The sequence below is a fragment of the Triturus cristatus genome, chromosome 12 (genome assembly GCF_964204655.1).
Source record: "Triturus cristatus chromosome 12, aTriCri1.1, whole genome shotgun sequence".
Taxonomy (NCBI): domain Eukaryota; kingdom Metazoa; phylum Chordata; class Amphibia; order Caudata; family Salamandridae; genus Triturus; species Triturus cristatus.
Window position 1 is genome coordinate 747,211,123 of NC_140595.1, and position 20,059 is coordinate 747,231,181.

General features: G+C 45.5%; 1 protein-coding gene across 1 annotated transcript in view; it reads left to right on the top strand.

The window, feature by feature from the left end:
- Positions 1 to 20,059, top strand: part of LOC146782671 (extracellular calcium-sensing receptor-like) — a 110,288-nt gene that overhangs the window by 72,443 nt on the left and 17,786 nt on the right. Inside the window, exon 4 of the mRNA XM_085637171.1 lies at positions 12,191 to 13,033. Within this exon, the coding sequence (XP_085493297.1) occupies positions 12,191 to 13,033 (843 nt within the window). The remainder of the gene's footprint in view (positions 1 to 12,190; positions 13,034 to 20,059) is intronic.

The following is a 20,059-nucleotide window of genomic DNA, read 5'->3' on the forward strand; positions in this document are numbered from 1 at the left end:
AGGCCAGCGTTGACTGACCTCTTATGATCTGAACAGATGCGCCTGCAGTGTGAATCCAGAGGATCCCCCTGGCAGCAACCGGCTCTGGTGAGAAGACTTCAATGTCAAAAGGCACCCCTGCACCCGAAGCCCCTGGGCCTTGGTGAGCTAGTTACATCTGCTGTTGTTGGTCTCCCTCCTGCAACCTCCAGTGTAATGCCTGCAGCCTGTTTGCCAAAAGAAGAATCTCCATTGAAAAGCATTGGGCACCCTACGGTGAAATTGCACCCTGCACCTGCCCGCCGATGTGCCACTGGTGGTGTATGTCTGGTGATGCTTTGTGGCCCCCCTATGCTGGTGCTAACCACCAAAGCTTGTCCGATGCAACTGATCCACTTACCTGCAAGCAGTGTGGCTCCAAGCAGACCCTGTCTCCATTGAAAAGCATTGGGTCAAATTCCTACATTGAACTCTGCCCCCAGCAGCACCTGTGTCCCTGGTGGTACAGTTTTGGTACTCACCTGACCCATGTTCCTTGCCGACCTTTGGCCACGGAGACTGCATTTGTAAGTGCAATACTTACCTGTTTACCCGCAATATTGTTTTTCCCATATGATAACATTGAACCGTTCTGAAAAGTTTCTGTGTCGATTTTTCAAAATGAATAGTATTTTTATTTTAAAACGTACTTACCTTATTGCGACAATCTTGGCCTTAAAATAAAATACAAACCCAGTACATTTTTCTAAAATTGGTGGGGGTTTCCTTTTAGAGTCATGTGTCCATTATTGGTCAATGTCGTACAATAAATGTCTTGCACTCCTTTGTGTTAGGCCTGAAGCTGCTTGCCCACACTGTCCCTAGTAGAGCACTTTGGGTTTTACATTGAGACCTGTACACCTTTGGGGATTTTCTAGACTATGTGCAGGGGTTAACCACCTAGTGATATACAAAATACAGAGCCAGCTTCCTACACTGAAGATAAGTCTTGGTTTATAGAGGCACACATGGCAAAATCCTAGTACTGGCATACTGAAGGCAAGTGTTAGCATGACAGGCATCTGTGACAACAATATTGGCACATTGATAGTGGCGGTAATTCTCTGCATATTGGGCACCCATAATAAATTATTGGCACCTGCATACTAGATGTAATTCATGGCATATGGGACACCCTTGGAAAATGATGGAGGTAGGATAGTTGAGGAAAATCTTTGATGTGGACACTCATGGCAAAAATGCTGGTGCTCACACATTGCAGGTAATGTTTGGCATGAGGAAGGACAATCATGGCAGATGGGGGGAAAACATGACAGCATGCTGGTTTAGACATACTAAAGGTAATTTTTGACAGATGGGTCAACCAATGATATATGGATGGCATTACTGGGTAAATTCTATCCCTGGCATATTGTGTGTATTTTATTGCATGGGGGCACCCATGACAAAATACTCACCCTGCCACAATTAAGGTAATTTTTGACACGTGGGGAGCCCACTGCACATTTTGAAAAAGAATAGGTCCACACCTGGGGAGCATTAGGTTTCACTGACATGGCACACCATAAAAGGACTTGAATATTTACTGTGTTTCCCTTCATGACCTATTGTGTTTTCAGCCACACTAAATGGTAATTTTTCTTTAAAAAGCCCTATTTTACTTAGTTTCTTTCAAAATATTTACAAAAGAGACCCCACATAAGCCCTTTAAAACAAAGTTTGGATTGCTTGCTTCACTCACTCGCTCACTATTGTTCAAGACAATTATTAGGCCCACCACTTTGAAAGATCATGTCAGCATTTCAATGTTGGTGGTATCTAAAGCAGGCATTTGTCTGTGTTTTGTGTTGTTTTGTTGTGATATGACAACCACCATCTCCATCAAAGTACTAACCTTTGAACAGACTGTGTTCAACAAGATTGAAACACTACAGGAGCAAGATTGGAATGTCTACCACAACATAACTAGAGCATAATCTATGCACTAAAAGAGCTAAGAGAAAAAGAAAGCATAATCATAAAAACAGCAAATGGGGGTGTGTGGGTTGTCATACCAGGCAATCAAGCCTATGCGACTAAGTGCCTCTGCCTCTTAGATGACAAAAAGAACTGCCAAGCCCGCTTCAAAGACCTTACACAACAACAAAAGATGGAGATCAGGAATCTGGTGTAGACTGCAGAAACTAACAAATTCATTTCCACAAAGGAGGCAGAATTCCTGTTCACCAGCAATCCAAAAACAGCGTATTTTTATACACTACCCAAGATTGATATAAACAGGTCACCTCCTCGTGAATGCCTGATAGTGTCAGGGATAGGCTCCCTTCTGGAACCACTGTTTTGCTTAGTTGATTTGTATCTAAACCTTTGGTAAAGGGTAAATCTACATACCTTAAGGATACTAAAGATATGTTAAACCTGATGAAAGATATTGAATATGACCCTGAGAAGAACACTCTATTAAGCCATGCTGTAGAGAGCTTATATACAAGCGTCTCTCAGGAGGACACCCTGACAGTGATGCAAGAAGTCTTAGATCAAGGACAGTAGGAGTAGAAATAGAAGACACTGTATTGCATGATTTGTTAAAACCCTTGCAAACACTAAAAATAAAAATGTAACAATATGTAAAATTGATAATAAATCCCAGGTTCCTGTAGATAAAAGCACCCGACATCCAAACATATAAAACTCTATTGTAAGTGCACTATCCATAACTCCTATAGTGGTGTTCCCATAAGGAGACGGCAGTCCTAGTTTAAAATAGCATTTGAGACCCGGATCAGCTAACCTGTGGGCTACTCCCCTTCTGATGACAATTTTATGTTATTTTTTGTCCAAAGACTGTCCGTGTGCCTGTCCGCTCTGCAAAAGGAGTTAGTTCAGCAACTGATACAGGTAAGCAAGGTGTCTAGGTCTCAGGCCGAGGAAGCGTTGAGCATCTCACTTCCACTAGTTTTTTTGCAAAGCAAACCATAAACCTAACCAAGGTGCAATTTGAGATGATGTTCCGGGGAAGAAAGCAGCCAACACTGCACCTCTACATGATCTGACCTCCTTGTCGATCCAACCCCTTCGCAGTAGAGCCCTTCTTTCCTTTAAGAGGTTAGGACACAAACACAGTATATGCAATAGATCTTCCCTGTGTTGGCCGCAAAGCCGGCATGTTTCCAGGGCACAGTCTCTTTTCCATTTGGGAAGATGGCAAATCATTGGAATCACCCCCATTCTCAGTTTTAAGAAGCGGAGCTTGGTACGTGCACTGAAGGTGAAAGTTAGATAACTCTGAGGTTTCAACTGTGCGTAAGTGCTGAGAGTCATCCAACTGTGACTTTTAGCAGAGAGGCTAGCCCTGTCTTCTGCTGAGGAAAGTCTTTTCTCGCTGAGTTTTGCTAGCCTCTTGAATTCATTTTGGCTTGCATGTAAGTCCCAGAGCTCACTCAGGCCGAGGATGCTAAGCCCACAGGACAAGTAGTATGCCCCGCTGGCTATCGTCTTGTGTTCAGCTGGGCCCATAAGTGGTGACCCAGACTACCCTCCTTTGACGCCCTCAGTTTGTGGCAGCTCATTAGAAAAGTCGCCATTCGACCCATTGACTGTCCGCAGATGCCGAATTCCAGCCTGATTTGTGCCGTAGATGTATGGGAAGGTATCAGGAAGGTCGTTATACATTTTTTTGCATCTAATTTGTCTAGTTAGCCACTGTCTAGCCCTTTTAGCACATCAATTCTGTAGGTTAGAGTTGGAATAACCTTTGCCTGGGCCGCCTGAAGGGTGGGAGCGAAATTTGGGCCAAATAATTTCTTGTGAATGGAGCTAAGTGCAAATGCTAACGCAGTTCCTTTCTTTTTTTTCACCCAATTGGCTCTTGTATCTGCCATTGTTATTAAAGAAGACTCCTAAATACTTGTGGCAGCTGGTTTCTTCTATTCTTTCAAAGTTTAAGACCCATGCCAGCTTCTTGGGCCTTCCTGAGCGAACCGCCAGGATTTTAGTTTTCTTGTTATTAATCTGAAGCCCATTCCTGATGGAATATACAGCGGTTGCATCCAGGAGCCGTTGTAGTCCTATCTTTGTGTGGCTTAAAAGAACCACGTCATCGGGATACTATAGGTTTGACAGGTGGAGACTACCTATTTTGGGTGGGTGCGAATTAGCTAGATTCAGGGCTTCCTGGAGATCAGATAAAAATACATTGAACAGTGTGGGGGCCAGAACGCATTCTTGCTTGGGGCCTTGCATTGTCGAAATTGGTCGTGACAGTATTGAGCTGTCTCCAATCTTGATCCTGACCCACGTGTCCAGAGGGAAAAGCTGCACAGCTCTCAATAAGCTGTTTGGAATATTCAATAAGGAAAGCTACCGCCACAGCTTTGACCTTTTGACCTTGTCAAAAGCCGATTTATAGTCAATAAACCCCATATAAATGGGGCTAGTAATGATCTCTGCGTGGTCGATTAAAAGGGAAAGTGCCATAAGATTGACCGTACTGCCAGTATTGCTTGTAAATCCAGTTTAGTTTGGTGGAATTATTGAGCATGCTTCGGCCCATGCCCAAAGGGAGTTTAGCAGTATCCCCGCAAAGTACTTTGTTTCGTTATCAATTAAGGCAACCAACCGATAGTTGCCTAGGGATTTTTTTATCTCCTCCTTTAAAGATTGGGACGAGGATCGATCCTTGCCATGAGGACGGAATGATGTTCTTTTCTAGGATGGTAGTATAGAGCAGAGCTAGCTGAGAAGCCCAGAAAGCAGAGTCCTCCTTAAACTGGGCTGAAGGAATGCCTCCTGGCCCTGTGGCCCCATCTTTTCATCCTTTATCAATCTGCTTTTGGATTATTGGCGCTGTATGGAAGTGCTCAAGAGGTAAATTGCCCTCAATCCAAGGTTGAACCTCTGGAGCTTTGCTGCCCTCTGTACCAGTAACCTGATTGTAGTTGTGTTTTTGTAGGTCATTGAAATTACTATGCAGGAAGAGGTACCACTCAGATTCCAATATGTTAGATGAGGCAACTTTGGGGACTATGCCCCCTAAACTATTTTTAGTGTGCCAAAACATCACAGAGTTGTTTGACTTTATGTCGTGGTATAGTCTGGCCCAGAAGGAAATCCAGTAAACCCTTCGTTGTTCCCATTTGGCAGCCTTCAAATAGCTTTGGCCTCTCTTAATTTGGTTATTGTTAGTGGATCCACTGGCTTCCTTTTAAGTTCCCGCCATAGCCGATTCATGCTACGTTTGGCTTACCGTATTTTGGGACCCAGTCACTTGTGTGTACTTTATCTGTTTTGCGTGCCAGGCTATCAAGTTTTCTGGATCATAAAGGAAGGTTCTGATCCCACCGCTGCCACCAATGTAGAAATGGGGGTTTCTAGTTGGCAATGGCTGGCGCCAATGTCCAAATAGGGACCCTTCTTCCTAAGTCAGGGCAAGTGGGCTACCCCCTTTGATAACCCCTGCTCAACCCTGTGGTAACGTAGCACAAGCAGTTAGGCCTATCTCAGAGGCAGTGTGTGAAGCATTTATGGCCACGAACAATAAAGCAGTAACAACACCACAAAAGGACACAACTCAGGTAGATATAGAAAAATAATATCTTTATCCAACAGTTTAACTCAAACACTCTCAAAGCGTTTCAACAACTACAATTCACGTCAGCCCGTAGGGATAAAAAGAGACAACAACGTATTCACCCAAATCGGACACGGCTGAGTTCAGGGCTGGGGCGTACGCGACCCGTTGCGCACCAGGTACCTGTTGTTGAAAGGGACTACAGCACGTAGCAGACCCAAAACTCACCAGCTGCAAAATACCTGGAAAAAAGCATAGTGAACACCGGGCTGGCGGAGCTCTGGGCGTCCCACGCAGATCATAAAACACTCAACAAATTGGTGAAAAAATCGATCAAGCTACAGTCATGGGTTCAGGATAAAGCCATCCTATCAAAAAGATCTCATGCTTGGATGGTATTAAATACATACCTGACAGAAGCCTCCCAGCCTTATCTTGCCCTAGGTTACACAAAAAAAATCAAACTGTGCTTTTTAAGATATAGATTGGGCCTGCTACCATGCATCCTACATCTTCCTCACTGGCTGAGATTGAAAGCAGGAACATTATGCAGGTTATGCGGCATTGGGGCAGAAGATATGTTGCACCTGCTATGCTCATGTGAGGAACTGAAAGAAGAAAGGAAGCTCCTGCTGAAACGCCATTTCATTCTACAGGGGGTACGCACACAAAGGAATGCAGTGTTAACCTGCTTCTCAGCACAGGACCCTCAATTGAGCTGCAGATTTGTGAAATTGACCCATGATTAATTTAGCAAACAGGACATATGATTTAACTTACATAGATGAACTATCTATGCTGCAGTTTTTAATGAACTTTATTATGTGTTATTGTATCGCATTGGTTTTAATTAACTGTGCAATAAATTATTACTTACTTACTTACAGCACGTAGCTTCTGGAAGAAGCGGAGACGGTGACAGGCGGACTCCGAGCGACCACAGGTCTTGGAGGCTGAGGTCCGCAGCATGCACCCACAGTGGTTCCGGCACTCAGGGACAGGTGGGCGCTCAGTGGCAGCAGCGCGCGGCTGCGGTGGCCCAGGCTGGTGGTGGCGATGACTCTCATCATGCAGCTCCATAGTGGGCTCACAGCGGCAGCAGCTCTCTTTTAGCTGCGGCGGCCCACAGAACAAATCCCAAGGATGCAAAGTTGTCAATGATGCGGGCGCTCAGCAGCCACAGCTCTCTCTTAGCTGCGGCAGCCCACAGAACAAATCCCAAGGATGCAAAGTTGTCAGTGGTGCGGGTGCTCAGCGGCCACATCTCTCTCTTAGCTGCGGCGGCCCGCCGGGCAAATTACGAGGATGAAAAATAGCACCAGGGGTGGGCACTCAGCAGCTACAGCTCTCTCTTGGCTGCTGCTGCCCACTGGACAAATCACGATGATGCACAGTAGCAAAAAGGTGCGGGCACTCAGCGGCAGCAGCTCTCTCTTGGCTGCAGCGGCCCAAGGGATGAATCACGATGGTGCACAGTAGCAAAGGGTGCAGGCACTTAGCGGCAGCAGCTGTCTCTTGGCTGCTGCGGCCCACGGGACAAATCACAATGGTGCACAGTACAAAAGGGTGCGGGCACTCAGCAGCAGCAGCTCTCTTTTGGCTGCGGCGGCCCATGGGACGAATTATGATGATGTACAGTAGCAAAGGGTGCGGGCCCTCAGCGGCAGCAGCTCTCTCATTGCTGCAGCGGCCCACGGGACAGATCACGATGGTGCACCGTAGCAAAGGGTGTGGGTACTCAGCGGCAGCAGCTCTCTCTTAGCTGCGGCAGCCTACGGGACAATTTAGGGTCTCGACCAGGCGGGTACCACGGTGGACGCCCAGCGGCCACAGCACTCTCTCAACTGCAGCGGTCCACGCAGATTCAGCGGACAGCCCGAAGGTGCCGATTCAGGTGAGCTCTCAGCAGCGGCAGCTCTCTCTTAGCTGCAGCGGCCCACACGGATCCAGCAAAAGGTTTGAAGATACAGATTTAGGTGGGCTCTCAGCGGCGGCGGCTCTCTCTTAGCTGCAGCGGCCCACACAGGTTTAGCAAGAAAGTTCAAAGGTTCAGAGTCAGGCGGGCACTCAGCGGCGGCAGCTCTCCCTTAGCTGCAGTGGCCCGCACAGGTTCAGCGAAAGTTTAGAAAGTCTCAATTCTGATTCAAGCGGGCTCTCAGCGGTGGCAGCTCTCTCTTAGCTGCAGCGGCAGCCACAGGTTTAGCAAAAGTTCAGAAGCGCCCAGTCCGCGGTCCTCACAGTAGAACTAGAGGCTCCGGATTACTCGACGAAGGCCTCACCTGCAAGCAGAACTCCTCGCACAGGAATTCCGACGGCAGACGAGGTTAAGTCTAATGTCCCTGAGACTTCTGCAGGAGGCGCTCTCGATTTAGGCCCTCGGGTAGTATCTTCAGCAAGCTTGATGAAAGTTGCAAAGTCCTTTCCTTTGTTCACGCGGACAGAGTTTCGTCTTGACATCCAGAAGGAACACTCTTGGCCAAAGTTCCAGTGCAGCATTTTATACCTAAAAGTCTTTGTTCTCTAAGGTTGAAAATCACTGACTCCGGTCAGAACCAGTTCGCTGGGGTCGGGGAGCACTTGGTTTACGAGGTGAAATCCTGCCCTTTCAGAATGAGGGGGTCTCCTATCAGACACCAGTGGGAGATGGAGCCATCATTCACCTTGCCAGGCACAGCCCTGCTCGGATCAAAGAGTCACCCCTCTCCATGCTCTGAATACCGATCTCTCTCTCCAGCCAGGTCTGACCCAGCTGGCCCTGCTGCTCCAAAACCAGATGGCCAATACACATACACATACGCGCAACAGCCTTCAGTAAAGCTTAGGGAAGAAAGTACCACGTTTTCAGAAAAGGTATTTCAACACATGCAATATATAAACGGTCCTTACTAAAAGGTGCCCCTCAATGTCCTGAGCATATACGTATCAAACTTGAGCGTCCTATCAGGTTCCTAGGGCCCGATAGGATGATAGAAAGCAATCTTTAACCGGCACATCCTGGCCTATGAGAATGGATTGTTTCGCAGTAACGACAGTGAAATGGAAGGTAACTCACTATTGAAACAGGCTACAGCGATGTAGGTATTATAGTTAACCTTATTCATACAGTCATTTATATATAGGGAGCATTTGCGTAGCAGTGGCACGGTGCCCAGAACATCTAAATCCAGCCAATATAAAAGATAGGGAGAGTAGAGAGGAAGGGAGACCCACGCCAATGATGCCAGGTCATACACCGATTGTATGCTTTGCTTCTGTCGCTAGGAGCTGTAGATTATTGACTGAACACTTGATGCGTTTTCAGTTGATAGTGGAGCTTTCGAAGGCTTGGGCCGCTGCCTGATCATGTTGCATCAGCCTAAGTCTGAGGGATATTCCTTGAGGGTTGTGATCTCTGTCCAATCTATTGCCAAACCCAAAACCAGAGACATAATTCAAGAGGAAAACGCTGACAAAAGAGTAATTGACCAGAGACGCACCGGTTTTAAATAGAAATGAGAGACTAGGTGGTTGTGAGGAAGAAAACGCCTGTTAAGGGCTCTAAGGCCAAGATGTTCCAAATTACCCTGGAGGGCTCAGCCCTTTGGGTCCTCCTTGCTCAATCCTGGGCGATCCTGCGGTGGTATGACCCAGTTGCCTTCCTGCAGATATCAGCCACATGTTGAAATCTCCAGAGAGTACGCTGTCTACATTCGGGAACCCAGATCTCATATTTATTGCTGTTGCGGTCACCTCGTCAGATAGAGATAACCTAGACGCTGAGTTAGGACCGATATACACGTTAAATAAAATTACGGTCCTAATCTGACCTTTGAAATTTCTAAGTCAATCAATCAATCAATCAATCAATCATTTATAAAGCACACTACATACCCGCCAGGGTCTCAAGGCGCTGGGGGGGGGTGGTGGTGGCGCTACTGATCGAACAGCCAGGTCTTGAGTGTTCTCCTGAAGGTCAGCAGGTCTTGGGTCTGTCGTAGGCTTAGTGGGAGGGTGTTCCATGTTTTGGCGGCGAGGTGGGAGAAGGATCTCCCGCCGGTGGTAGTTCTTCGGATGCTAGTGAGAGGTCAATGGAGCGTAGCTGGCGGTTGGGGATGTAGAAGGAGAGACATCTGTGGATGGTAGGCAGGACCGGTCTTGTGGAGTGCCTTGTGTGCGTGAATGAGGAGCTTGAAGGGGAGCCAGTGCAGGTTTCTCAGGTGGGGGGTGATGTGGCTGTGGCGTGGTACATCGAGGATCAGTCGCGCCGAGGCGTTTTGGATGCGTTGTAGTTGTTTGATGAGCTTGGTCGGCGCTCCCGCGTAGAGGGTGTTTCCGTAGTCGAGTCTGCTGCTGACGAGGACCTGGGTGACTGTCTTTCTTGTATCTGTTGGGATCTATTTGTAGATCTTGCGGAGCATGCAGAGATTGTTGAAGCAGGAGGAGGAGACAGCGTTGACTTGCTAGGTCATTGAGAGTGTTGAGTCTAGGATGATTCCCAGGTTGCGTGCGTGATCTGTTGGTGTCGGGGCTGTCCACAGTGGCGTCGGCCACCAGGAGTCGTCCCAGGCTGAAGGGTTGGAGCCGAGGTTGAGGACCTCTGTCTTGTCCGAGTTCAGCTTCAGGCGGCTGATCTTCATCCAGTTGGCAATGGCCTTTATTCCTTCGTGGAGGTTGGCTTTGGCGGTGATGGGGTCCTTGGTGAGGGAGAGGATCAGTTGAGTGTCGTTGGCATAGGAGATTATGTTGAGGTCATGCTGTCGGGCGACGTGTGCAAGCGGGGTCATGTAGACGTTGAACAGTGTCGGGCTGAGGGAAGAACCCTGGGGTATGCCGCAGATGATCTCGGAGGCTTCGGATCGGAATGGGGGGAGGCAGACACTCCGGGTTCTGCCTGAGAGGAAGGATGTGGTCCATTCCAGAGCCTTGTCTCGGATCCCTGTGGCGTGGGGGCGTGTGCGTAGTGTGTGGTGGCAGACGGTGTCAAAGGCGGCAGAGGGGTCTAGGAGGATGAGTGCTGCAGTCTCACCGTTGTCCAGCAGGGTCCTGATGTTGTCGGTGGCGGCAATGAGGGCGGTCTCGGTGCTGTGGTTGCTGCGGAACCCTGACTGGGAAGTGTCCAGGATTCTGTTTTCTTCGAGGTATCGGGTTAGCTGTCTGTTGACGATCTTCTCGATGACCTTGGCCGGGAACGGGAGCAGAGAGATGGGCCGGAAGTTCTTGAGGTCTCTTGGGTCTGCCTTGGGATTTTTGAGTAGAGCGTTGATCTCAGCGTGTTCCCAGCTCTCTGGGAAGGTCGCGGTCTCGAGGGAGAGGTTGATGACGATGCGCAGGTGGGGTGCGATGGAGCTGCTTGCTTTGTTGAAGACGTGGTGCGGGAATGGGTCTGGCGGAGAGCCGGAGTGGATTGTGCTCATGGTCTTGATGGTGTCATCGATGCTCACACTGGCCCAGGCTAGCAGTGGGTCGTAGTCGATGATGTGAGGAGAGTCTGTTGTGCTGCTGTCTGTTGGGGCTGTCTGGGTGTTGAAGCTGTCATGGATGTCAGCTATCTTGCGGTGGAAGAAAGTGGCGAGGGAGTCGTCCAGGGTTTGCGACGGCGGGATGTCGTTGGTGTTGGAGCTGGGGCAGGAGAGCTCCTTCACGATGTTGAAGAGCTCCGTACTGTCGTGTGTGTTGTTGTCGAGGCGGTCTTTGAAGGAGGTCCTCTTGGCAGCCTTGATGAGGTGGTGGTGGTTCCGGATGGCGTCCTTGTGTGCTGCGAGGCTGTCCGGGGTCTGTTCACTGTGCCGCTTCTTCTCTAGCTTCCGGCAAGCTTGCTTGGAGGCTAGGAGTTCTGGGGTGAACCAGCTGGCCCTCTTGCTGGTGTCTCTGTAGGGGGGTTTCTTCAGCAGGGTAAGGGTGTTTGTGCAGTCCTCGATCCAGCGTCTGAGGCTGTGAGCAGCGTTGTTGGTGTTGGAAGGTACGGTGGGTGGGCTGAGAGCAAGGTTAGCATGAAGTTGATCTTCGGTGATTTTGCTCCAGCAGCGGCGGGGTATCTGTTGGGTGTGGTGGTGTGTGGTGGGTTTCTGGAAGGTGAAGTGGATATCCTGACTCAGGATTTCTGTACTAAATTCTAAATATGTGTGACACATGGCAAAAATCACATGATGCATGATTAGCGGACATTATGCTGCCATCACAATCACATATAGGCATGACCCAAAGTCGCTATACTAAATTGCAAATATAAGTGGCACAAGCCACAAGTCCGACATCGAGCTGCCACCACTATCACCAATAGGCACTGCCTGTCAAATTCCCACGGCATGATCCTGAATGACTCAAATTATGCATGTGTTCTATTGATATGTCCCAGATTCTCCCAGTAAAATGCTTATCCATGCTATTTTAATTTAAGACTTAATACATTGGTTATATTTTACTTTTAAAGTCCTTCCCACCTCCTCTGAGACCTAGTTGAATTAACTTATCAACAGAGAACATAGACCACATTTTTAGGAAACTCTGATAGGGAGAATTGAAGGGAGTATTATTGCAAGGTTACTTGACTTATCGAGTTGAGACATATTTTTCAAATGGAAACTCATTTTTATGTTAGAAGGGTTGTAGAGAACTGAGGAGCTAATGTTTATTTGATAACTAAAGTGATCTCTCTCATTTTAGGTAAGCCACTACTCTACAAGTCCTCTTCTCAACAATAAAGCTGAGTTCCCATCCTTCTTCAGAACCATACCAAGTGATGACAGCCAGGCCCAGGGACTGGTCCAAATTGTGGTGCACTTTGGGTGGACCTGGATAGGGATACTTGCCAATGATGATGACTATGGTAGGTTAGGCTCCCAGCGTTTAAAGGAAGAGCTTTTGAAATTTGGAGTATGCATTGCCTTCCTTGAAACTTTATCCACTGAGCCTTCAATCATGAAAATCAAAATCGTTACAGACATAATTGCACAGTCTTCTGTCAATGTCATTATTGCCTTTTGTTCTAGCCCTAATCTGCTTCCACTTATGAGAGCATTGTCTGACCAAAACATTAGCAACAAAGTATGGATTGCAAGTGAAGGGTGGTCAACATCCTCAAATTTTCCAAACAATGAATTTGGCAATGTAATGAGTGTCACTATTGGCTTGACTGTTCATGAGGGCACAATCCCAGGGTTCAAAGAATTCCTGTTGAATGTCCACCCATCTAATCGCCCCAAGGACAGATTTGTGAAATTGTTTTGGGAGCAAGCAATGGGTTGTCATTGGCCCAGCCAAGGATCCAACTTGACCCTGGCAAAAGGGAATTTGTATGAAAATACTGTCATGTGCACAGGTGAAGAGAAACTGCAAATATTCAAAACCAAATTTCAGAATGAACCTGACTCAAGAATTTTTTATATCATTTACAACGCAGTATATGCAGTGGCTCATGGCCTAAATAACATGCTCTCTTGTGTGCCAGAAAATGGTTCTTTCTTGTTTGAAACATGTGGCAACCTGGAGGACTTTAAGGTGTGGCAGGTATGTTTACCATGATCAGGTGTGTAAAGACAGGCATTACACCATTTATGTTCTATGCAATATTTGAAAAGTTTTGTATATGTTTAATTTTCCTTATGTTATCCTAATACATTTGGTCATAGCTATCTACCTCCAAGTTTCTAATATTCTGCACTGTCCAGTTAACTTTGATTACAGCCTTTGACCCTCTAACTAATAAAATTAATGTCTATAACAAGTTTTACAACCTGTTTAAAGGTTTCATTCCGCACATGAATGATTGACAATGTGAATGTTTCCCAGAAAATTGAAATATATTCATCTGATTTAGAGATTGGTGGATGGGTTACTCCTTTACAAATGTCAAAGACATCCTGTCAACCATATTACTGCGCATTATATCCTATGTAATATGGTGGCTGGAATACCTGTCACATTTTTGATGGGGTAACCTGTTCGCCAACTATAAATCAGACCCTATATTTTTAACATTGAGTAATGAAGACGCTATATGGGCAGCTCGTAAGTCGAGGTAAAAGTGCATGTTTTTAATTGTTTAATCGTTTGAGCCGCATTTGACTTGGTAAACCTTTCCACTTTTCTTAGCTACCTCCCAGAAATGGGTAGAAAGGAGAAAAATGTTTCTAGGAACTCTCAAGGCCTTATTTATGAGGCCTTGCGACAATTTTGCGCTGCCGTTGCGTCACTTTTTGTGACTCATCGGCAGCGTAAAACATGCCCCCTGTTGCGCCCTATTTACAAAGTGAAGCATCTAAGCAGATGGGTCACTTTGTAAACCCCTACGCTACATTATACCTGCGTCAGGTATAATGTATGCAGGGGTGGCATTCCCACGCAAGTAAGCCTCGTAGAAGTGACGCAGTGAAATCTATAAGATGCGTCAAACCTTATGCCTGCCCCATGGCAGGCGTAAGGGTGATGCAGTGTATATCCAAAGCCTTCCCCTGCATTGCTGGAGCTGCGACACGCTTCTGACACAACTCCACAAATGCGTCACATTTGCACCAACAGATACATTAGTAAAACTGACATATCTGTCATTCCTTGCAACATGATGCCTCATACAGTAAATATAGTAAATATGACATATCCATCATGTCGCAAGGAAGGCGCAATGAAAACTGTTGCATCGCTATTTTCATGCAGTGATGCGCCACTTTTCATAAATGAGGCCCTCAGATGGCAGTCTCGTTTTTATGAGAGCAGGTCAAATTAAAACTTTGCCTACCTTCTCCTTCTTCCCTTTTCCTTCTATTTCCAATCTTCTGGGGGATTCATCTTGTTCCAATCCAAGGCTTTGGCTTTCAATTTTGTAGCAATCCAGTTGACACTAGGATTTTCCTCAACTTGAACAATATGGTGGCCAATGTCCACTAACACTTGCACCATGCTGTCATTCACTTAATAACTTGATGGGTCAGGACTTCTTACAAGTAAATGCCGGAAATCCTAATCTCACTGATAGATTGATAGATAGATAGATAGATAGATAGATAGATAGATAGATAGATAGATAGATAGATAGATAGATAGATAGATAGATAGATAGATAGACAGACAGACAGACAGACAGACAGACAGACAGACAGACAGACAGACAGACAGACAGACAGACAGACAGACAGACAGATAGACAGATAGATAGACAAATTCTGAGGTTCTGTGCAAAGCTGCTGCAAATTTAATTATAAATTATTTTATCTCAGTGCATTTTTATGCATTTCAAGTACACATGTAACCACTCGTAAGAGGTATCAAATATGTTACGTCTTACGAGAGAAATCAGTTTATGAAATCTTAAGAACATTGCTGATCCGCTGCTAATGGATTGTTATAGTTTATTCCTGTGTGATTTCTGGTTGTTCAGTCTGACAATTGCTAAGACCTTTCACTGTGTCTATAGTTTTTAGTCTTTGCTCAACTATATTCAGGAATTTTACCATGCAGCAGCCCAGTTGTACATCCTCGTCAGAGAAGCTTGCACTTACCAGGTGCCTATGTGTCTGTGTTTATTTGAGGTTAAAAAGAGGCCTCAGCAATGCTTTCTGTTCGTGCAGAAGTTCCATACATATGCATAGCAGGTGGTCAAAACCCTCACTCTCTTCTCCGCACAACCTGCAGCCAAATGATGAAGAAGGGTGCTTCCATGGTGGGAGATAGAAAACAGAAGGTAGTAAACCTAGGCAATATTGTAAGTATTTCTCCTTGACGAATTTGGAGAAACCTGTGCCTAAGTATGGTTGAGGAATAGCCCTTGTGTAGCTTTGCAGTGTGAACCATCCATGGGCCCTCGCTGATAGGGCTGATTTGTCCTCCAGCAAGAAGGATCTTTTGACCATTTTGTTCACAAGTTTTTTAAAGCTTTCATGGGTTTCTGAGGTCTCCCGGAGGCCTTGCAATCCAAGCTGTTCTAGAGAGTCTTCCAGGTAGAGTCTTGCGGCACTCTTCTACTTGAGAGAAAATTCTTGCCATGGGGTCATTCAATATCCTCTGTTCTCCTCTTTTAATTTTATGACAAAATGAGTGTTTTTAAGTTTCAAAACCATTATTTATCCTAAGATTAGAATCTTGTAAATATTTGTATTCGGATTGGTAGGTTTAAAGAAATATAAAAAAAAATGTGGTTAGAAGTCAGCATTAGAAAAAAGAAATACACTGTGTTCCATAAAGAAACCCTGTGATTTCATTAGAGGACCTATTATAAATTGAACCCATGAAGAGTTCCTATGGAGAAGAGTGAATAAGAAATTAACTTCCCATAAAGAGTAGGTCTGGAAGCTCAGCCAAGCTCCCTACTGCTGTAGTAACAACTGTAATTTAAGAGTGTGTTCCTTGCAGTAGCATTGATCACTAAAATCCTAAAGTTGTCACCTCAGGGGAATAGCTAAAGAAATCACTCGCCGTAATGAAAAGCCTCAGGACAAGGAGAAGTCCATCGCAGAACCACTGGAATAGAATAATAGGTAAGGGTAATTCTCAGAGAATGAGGTAAAAGAAGTGGTGCTTACTACCTAGGAGCACTTATTAACATAGATTTCTACTTTCTTAACAATTCAGTACGTGTCCTCCGACGATGTCCAATAAGAATAGTTCACAAGGTGGTGTCGTCGGTCATACAATGCTTCTTCTGATTCCCACAGCCTGTACCCTCATTGTCATTTGTTGATACAATTGATTCAATATTTGTTGCATGAGGGAAGGTTCTCATGAGAATCTCTAGCCTAAGCTAAAGGATGCTCTATGAGCTTGAAGCATGAACAATAGCTAGTCAGTAATATGAAAGCATCTATCAATGTGATTCGGAAACATCCTTCATAAAGTTTCTAAATCATCATTTAGCATTATCAGTTTTTATAACCTCTTTGTATTCTAGCACATGATCTAACATGGGGTGAGGAGAAGGACAAACATGATGTTATGGTCAGCACATTTCTAAAAGATGTCGCTAATGCTAAGCAGTTTTGCTGACTATCTCATTCTTGTAACTGTAAGTAAGAATCAAGTAAAAGACCTTTTGGGCCTTGTTAATATACAGGCTAAGAAACCGTTGCCTAGTGCAAAAAATATAATTTGGAAGCATGCATTAATTTACATGTGTTTAGCCGTTGTATTTTCACATGTTTTTTTTACTAGGGTTCTAAACATTATGCGTTTACTCTTTTTCCTACAAGTCATTTCCCAACATAGATGTTTTTACAACATTTAAAGCATGTTAAGTGCAATTCTAAAAAGGTGAGTATGTTTTTTTCTAAATTCATGCTCTTTTCATCCACATACAATTAATGTGAAATGCATTGTGCTAACAGAAATCCACCACTCCACCCCCTCCACCACCCTACACACCAACTTAAGGTGTGAGGAGGGTGGAGGGAGGCAAAGAAACAGCTCCCTCCAGCACCATGCATTTGATACTAGGAAGCATAACAGCAGAGTGGTGACAGACAGAGCGCAGCCCAAAAATTGGAATCTGTACTCTCTCTGCCACCCAGCTCTGGAACACTGTGCAGTGCCGGGTCCACACTTCTGCCAGGCTCCGCGGCTACGACCTGCCTCCTGCAATGGCTGCGTCCAACAGTTCTCACTGCAGCTCCCGATGGCCCCCTTCGGTACTTGATCACCGCCGGTAGCTGGGTCAGAGAGTCCTGGTCTGCGGCTTTCCAGTATACTCAGCAGGGATCCGTAGGCCGATTAGAGCAGGTTCAACGTCCGGGCCTGTGTCTGGGATGGGTAGATAGGAAAAAGACCTCTTACAAGACTTAAGTTCCTTTGCGAGGTAGACCTTGCCTCTGTATGCCAAATTCAAGTCTTAGTTGGTCTGAAGATGTGTATTTAGGCAGATTTAAAATCATTTGGAGTGCTATGGTTATGGTACTGTCTAATGTGGTCACATCTCTCCCTCTCATGGCCTCACTCCTGTAAGTGATTGTCAGTATGAGGTTTGTATGCATCACTTGAATCAGCGGGGAGAGGCTTGTGCCAAAAATCTTGTTTTTTACATTTTTCAATGCCACAGCAACTGCTAAGCCCTTCATTTGTATAGCCTCCTTTTGTGCAGCAAAGGTTCCTTTGCTGTCTATGGGGGATTCCCGGATATTTCGATTCTTGGACAACTCCCAGCTGTTGCTTTGCTAAGTGCCAATGATAAGCCTCCTTAATTCCCTGTTGATTAAGGCTTATGATTTTAGATTTGTTGAGGCTTATGCTCAGACTGTTCTCCTCTGAGGAACTTTGTGTTACTTCTACTAGGGTTTGGAGGCCAACTGGGGTGCCGCTAAAAAGTATTTGATCATCCGCTTGCAACAGGTTCGAGAGCACATGTCCCCCCATCTTTGGGGAATAAGAGTTATACTTGTCTAATCCTGGTGACAGATCAGCCATGAAGAGGTTGTACAGCGTTAGTGCTAATACACAGCCCTGTTTCAGCCCCATTGTGGTTGGGATCTTCCTTGTCAAGTGATTTCCGGCCCCCATTTTTATTACTTGTATCCACGTGTCTAAGTGCAGGAGGATTAGTTGTCTCAAAAAAGGAGGTGGAATATTCCATTTTGTAAGTTTGTTCCATAGAATGTTCCGGTCAGTTCGATCAAATGCCGAGCTGTAGTCAGGATGTTAGTAGTGGTCCCCATATGTTTGCAAAAGCCTGTTTGGTTCCATGGGAAAATTGCATTTTCAGTTGCCCAGTTTGTCTGTTCATATCTATCAGGACTACCAGTCTGTAATTTTTGGCCATGTTCCCTTTTTTTACATTGGAAAGATTATTGCCCCCCTCCATGAAGCTAGTATTGTCTCTGTTTGGAGGATTCATTCAAACACTGGTTTCAGTGTATCTGCCCAATAGTCCCAATCTGACTTAAACAAAGATTGGGGAAATCCCGTTGGGCCCCAGAGCACCCTCTCTTCTGCACTTGGTTATTCTCTCAGAGATTTCTTTAGTGGAGATTATAAGGGATATCTGATTGGTGTGTGTTTCATGCATTCTCACAGGATCTTGATGATCGTTTCGATGCTCAGGTGATGTTGTTTCTTATCTAGGAAAGGTATCCAGTTCTTGCCTGTCAAGTGTGAGTTGATCCCCAGCGTTGTTGGGTTTAGTAGCGTGTTAATCATGTGACAGATTTGTGCACTGTTGTTACTCTTGCCATCAAATAATAGTTTAGCTCACAAGCTCTCTTCTGATTCTTTCTTGAGTCGCCAAATCAGTTTTGGACTGTTGCTTTTAGTTACCTGAGATCCCTTTGGATTTCATAGTTTGGGCCCCCTCTTTGGAGTCTCTACACTATTTGGTTGATTGCTGTCTTGAGCCGCTTAGCAGACTGATTATTTAAGACGGAGGGGTTCCATTGATGAGGACCTTCCCATGGTGGCTCTTTTTTTGTGTGTGAGTTTCGCCTAGTGCCCTTGTCAAAAGGAAAACTTTCCCAGCTAGTAAGTGCAGCGGATTCATCCGCTTGTTTTTCCTGCAGGAGATTCTTCGCTGAAACTAGTAACTTTTCAGGGTCCCGGGTTTTGCATTTCAGCCTTTTGTTGTTGATTATGTAGGCAGGGCTTGACACATTTACTGGCTGTGTTCTGGGAATGATTTGCACGCACAATTTGAATTCCTGTAGAAGGCAGTCACTGTAATCTGTTACTCCTATATGATAGTCTGCCACATTGTAAAACAATGGGAGGGAGAGAAAGGTGTAATCAATTTTTGTGCTTGTTATGAAATGTCGCTGCTGGGGTATGATTCCCTAAGAATCGGCCATTTAGTGCACGGAAGCAGAGATGTTCTAAAATTGCAAGGAGTTTCTTTGTGAGCTTGGTTTGTCTTCCCCAGTTATTACCAGCCTGTGGGGGGATGTGCTATGCCAAAGCATATTATTCCTGTGCGTCATCGACTATAGTTGTTCCCAGCATATGCAAGTTGAAGTCTCCAGTTACCATAAAATTGGAGATTCACTCTTTCGTTAGGATTCAGGTTAGATCCCCTCCAGTTTAGATAATTGCCCTGACCTTGTCTTGTGGATGTAGGTATATATTTATTACGAACAGTTGGAGGGGTTCGGATGGGGCCTTGTATTGTTAGTCTCAGAGACTGCATTGTGTTAGACTGCACTAGTTTAGTTGTTAGCTCTTTGGTTGCACATATGCTCCTGATAGAGGTGTAAATTGCTACTCCTCCCTTGAAATGATGGTATTTGGCACTTTTGACAGGTGGTAAATGATGTAGCTTATATCCTTGTAGGGGAAATGTCTGGTCAAGCCACGTTTCTTGTAAAATAATGAGATCAAATCTGCAAATATATTGTAGTAACTTGTCATCTGTTGTCTTACCCCCACACTCTTTATGTCCCAGGACCAGAGATGCAGGTTTTTTTTCCATAGGTGGAGAGTTCTTAGTTTGTCATGGGTTAAAACTTTTAATGTTTATTGTCCTGGCCAGCCAGGACCGATCTGGCACTGCTGTGATGGAGGCTGCACTTGTTCTTGGATCAGTTGGAGCGGAATCCTCTATGCAGCTTTGGGATGTGCTTCATGCTCTAC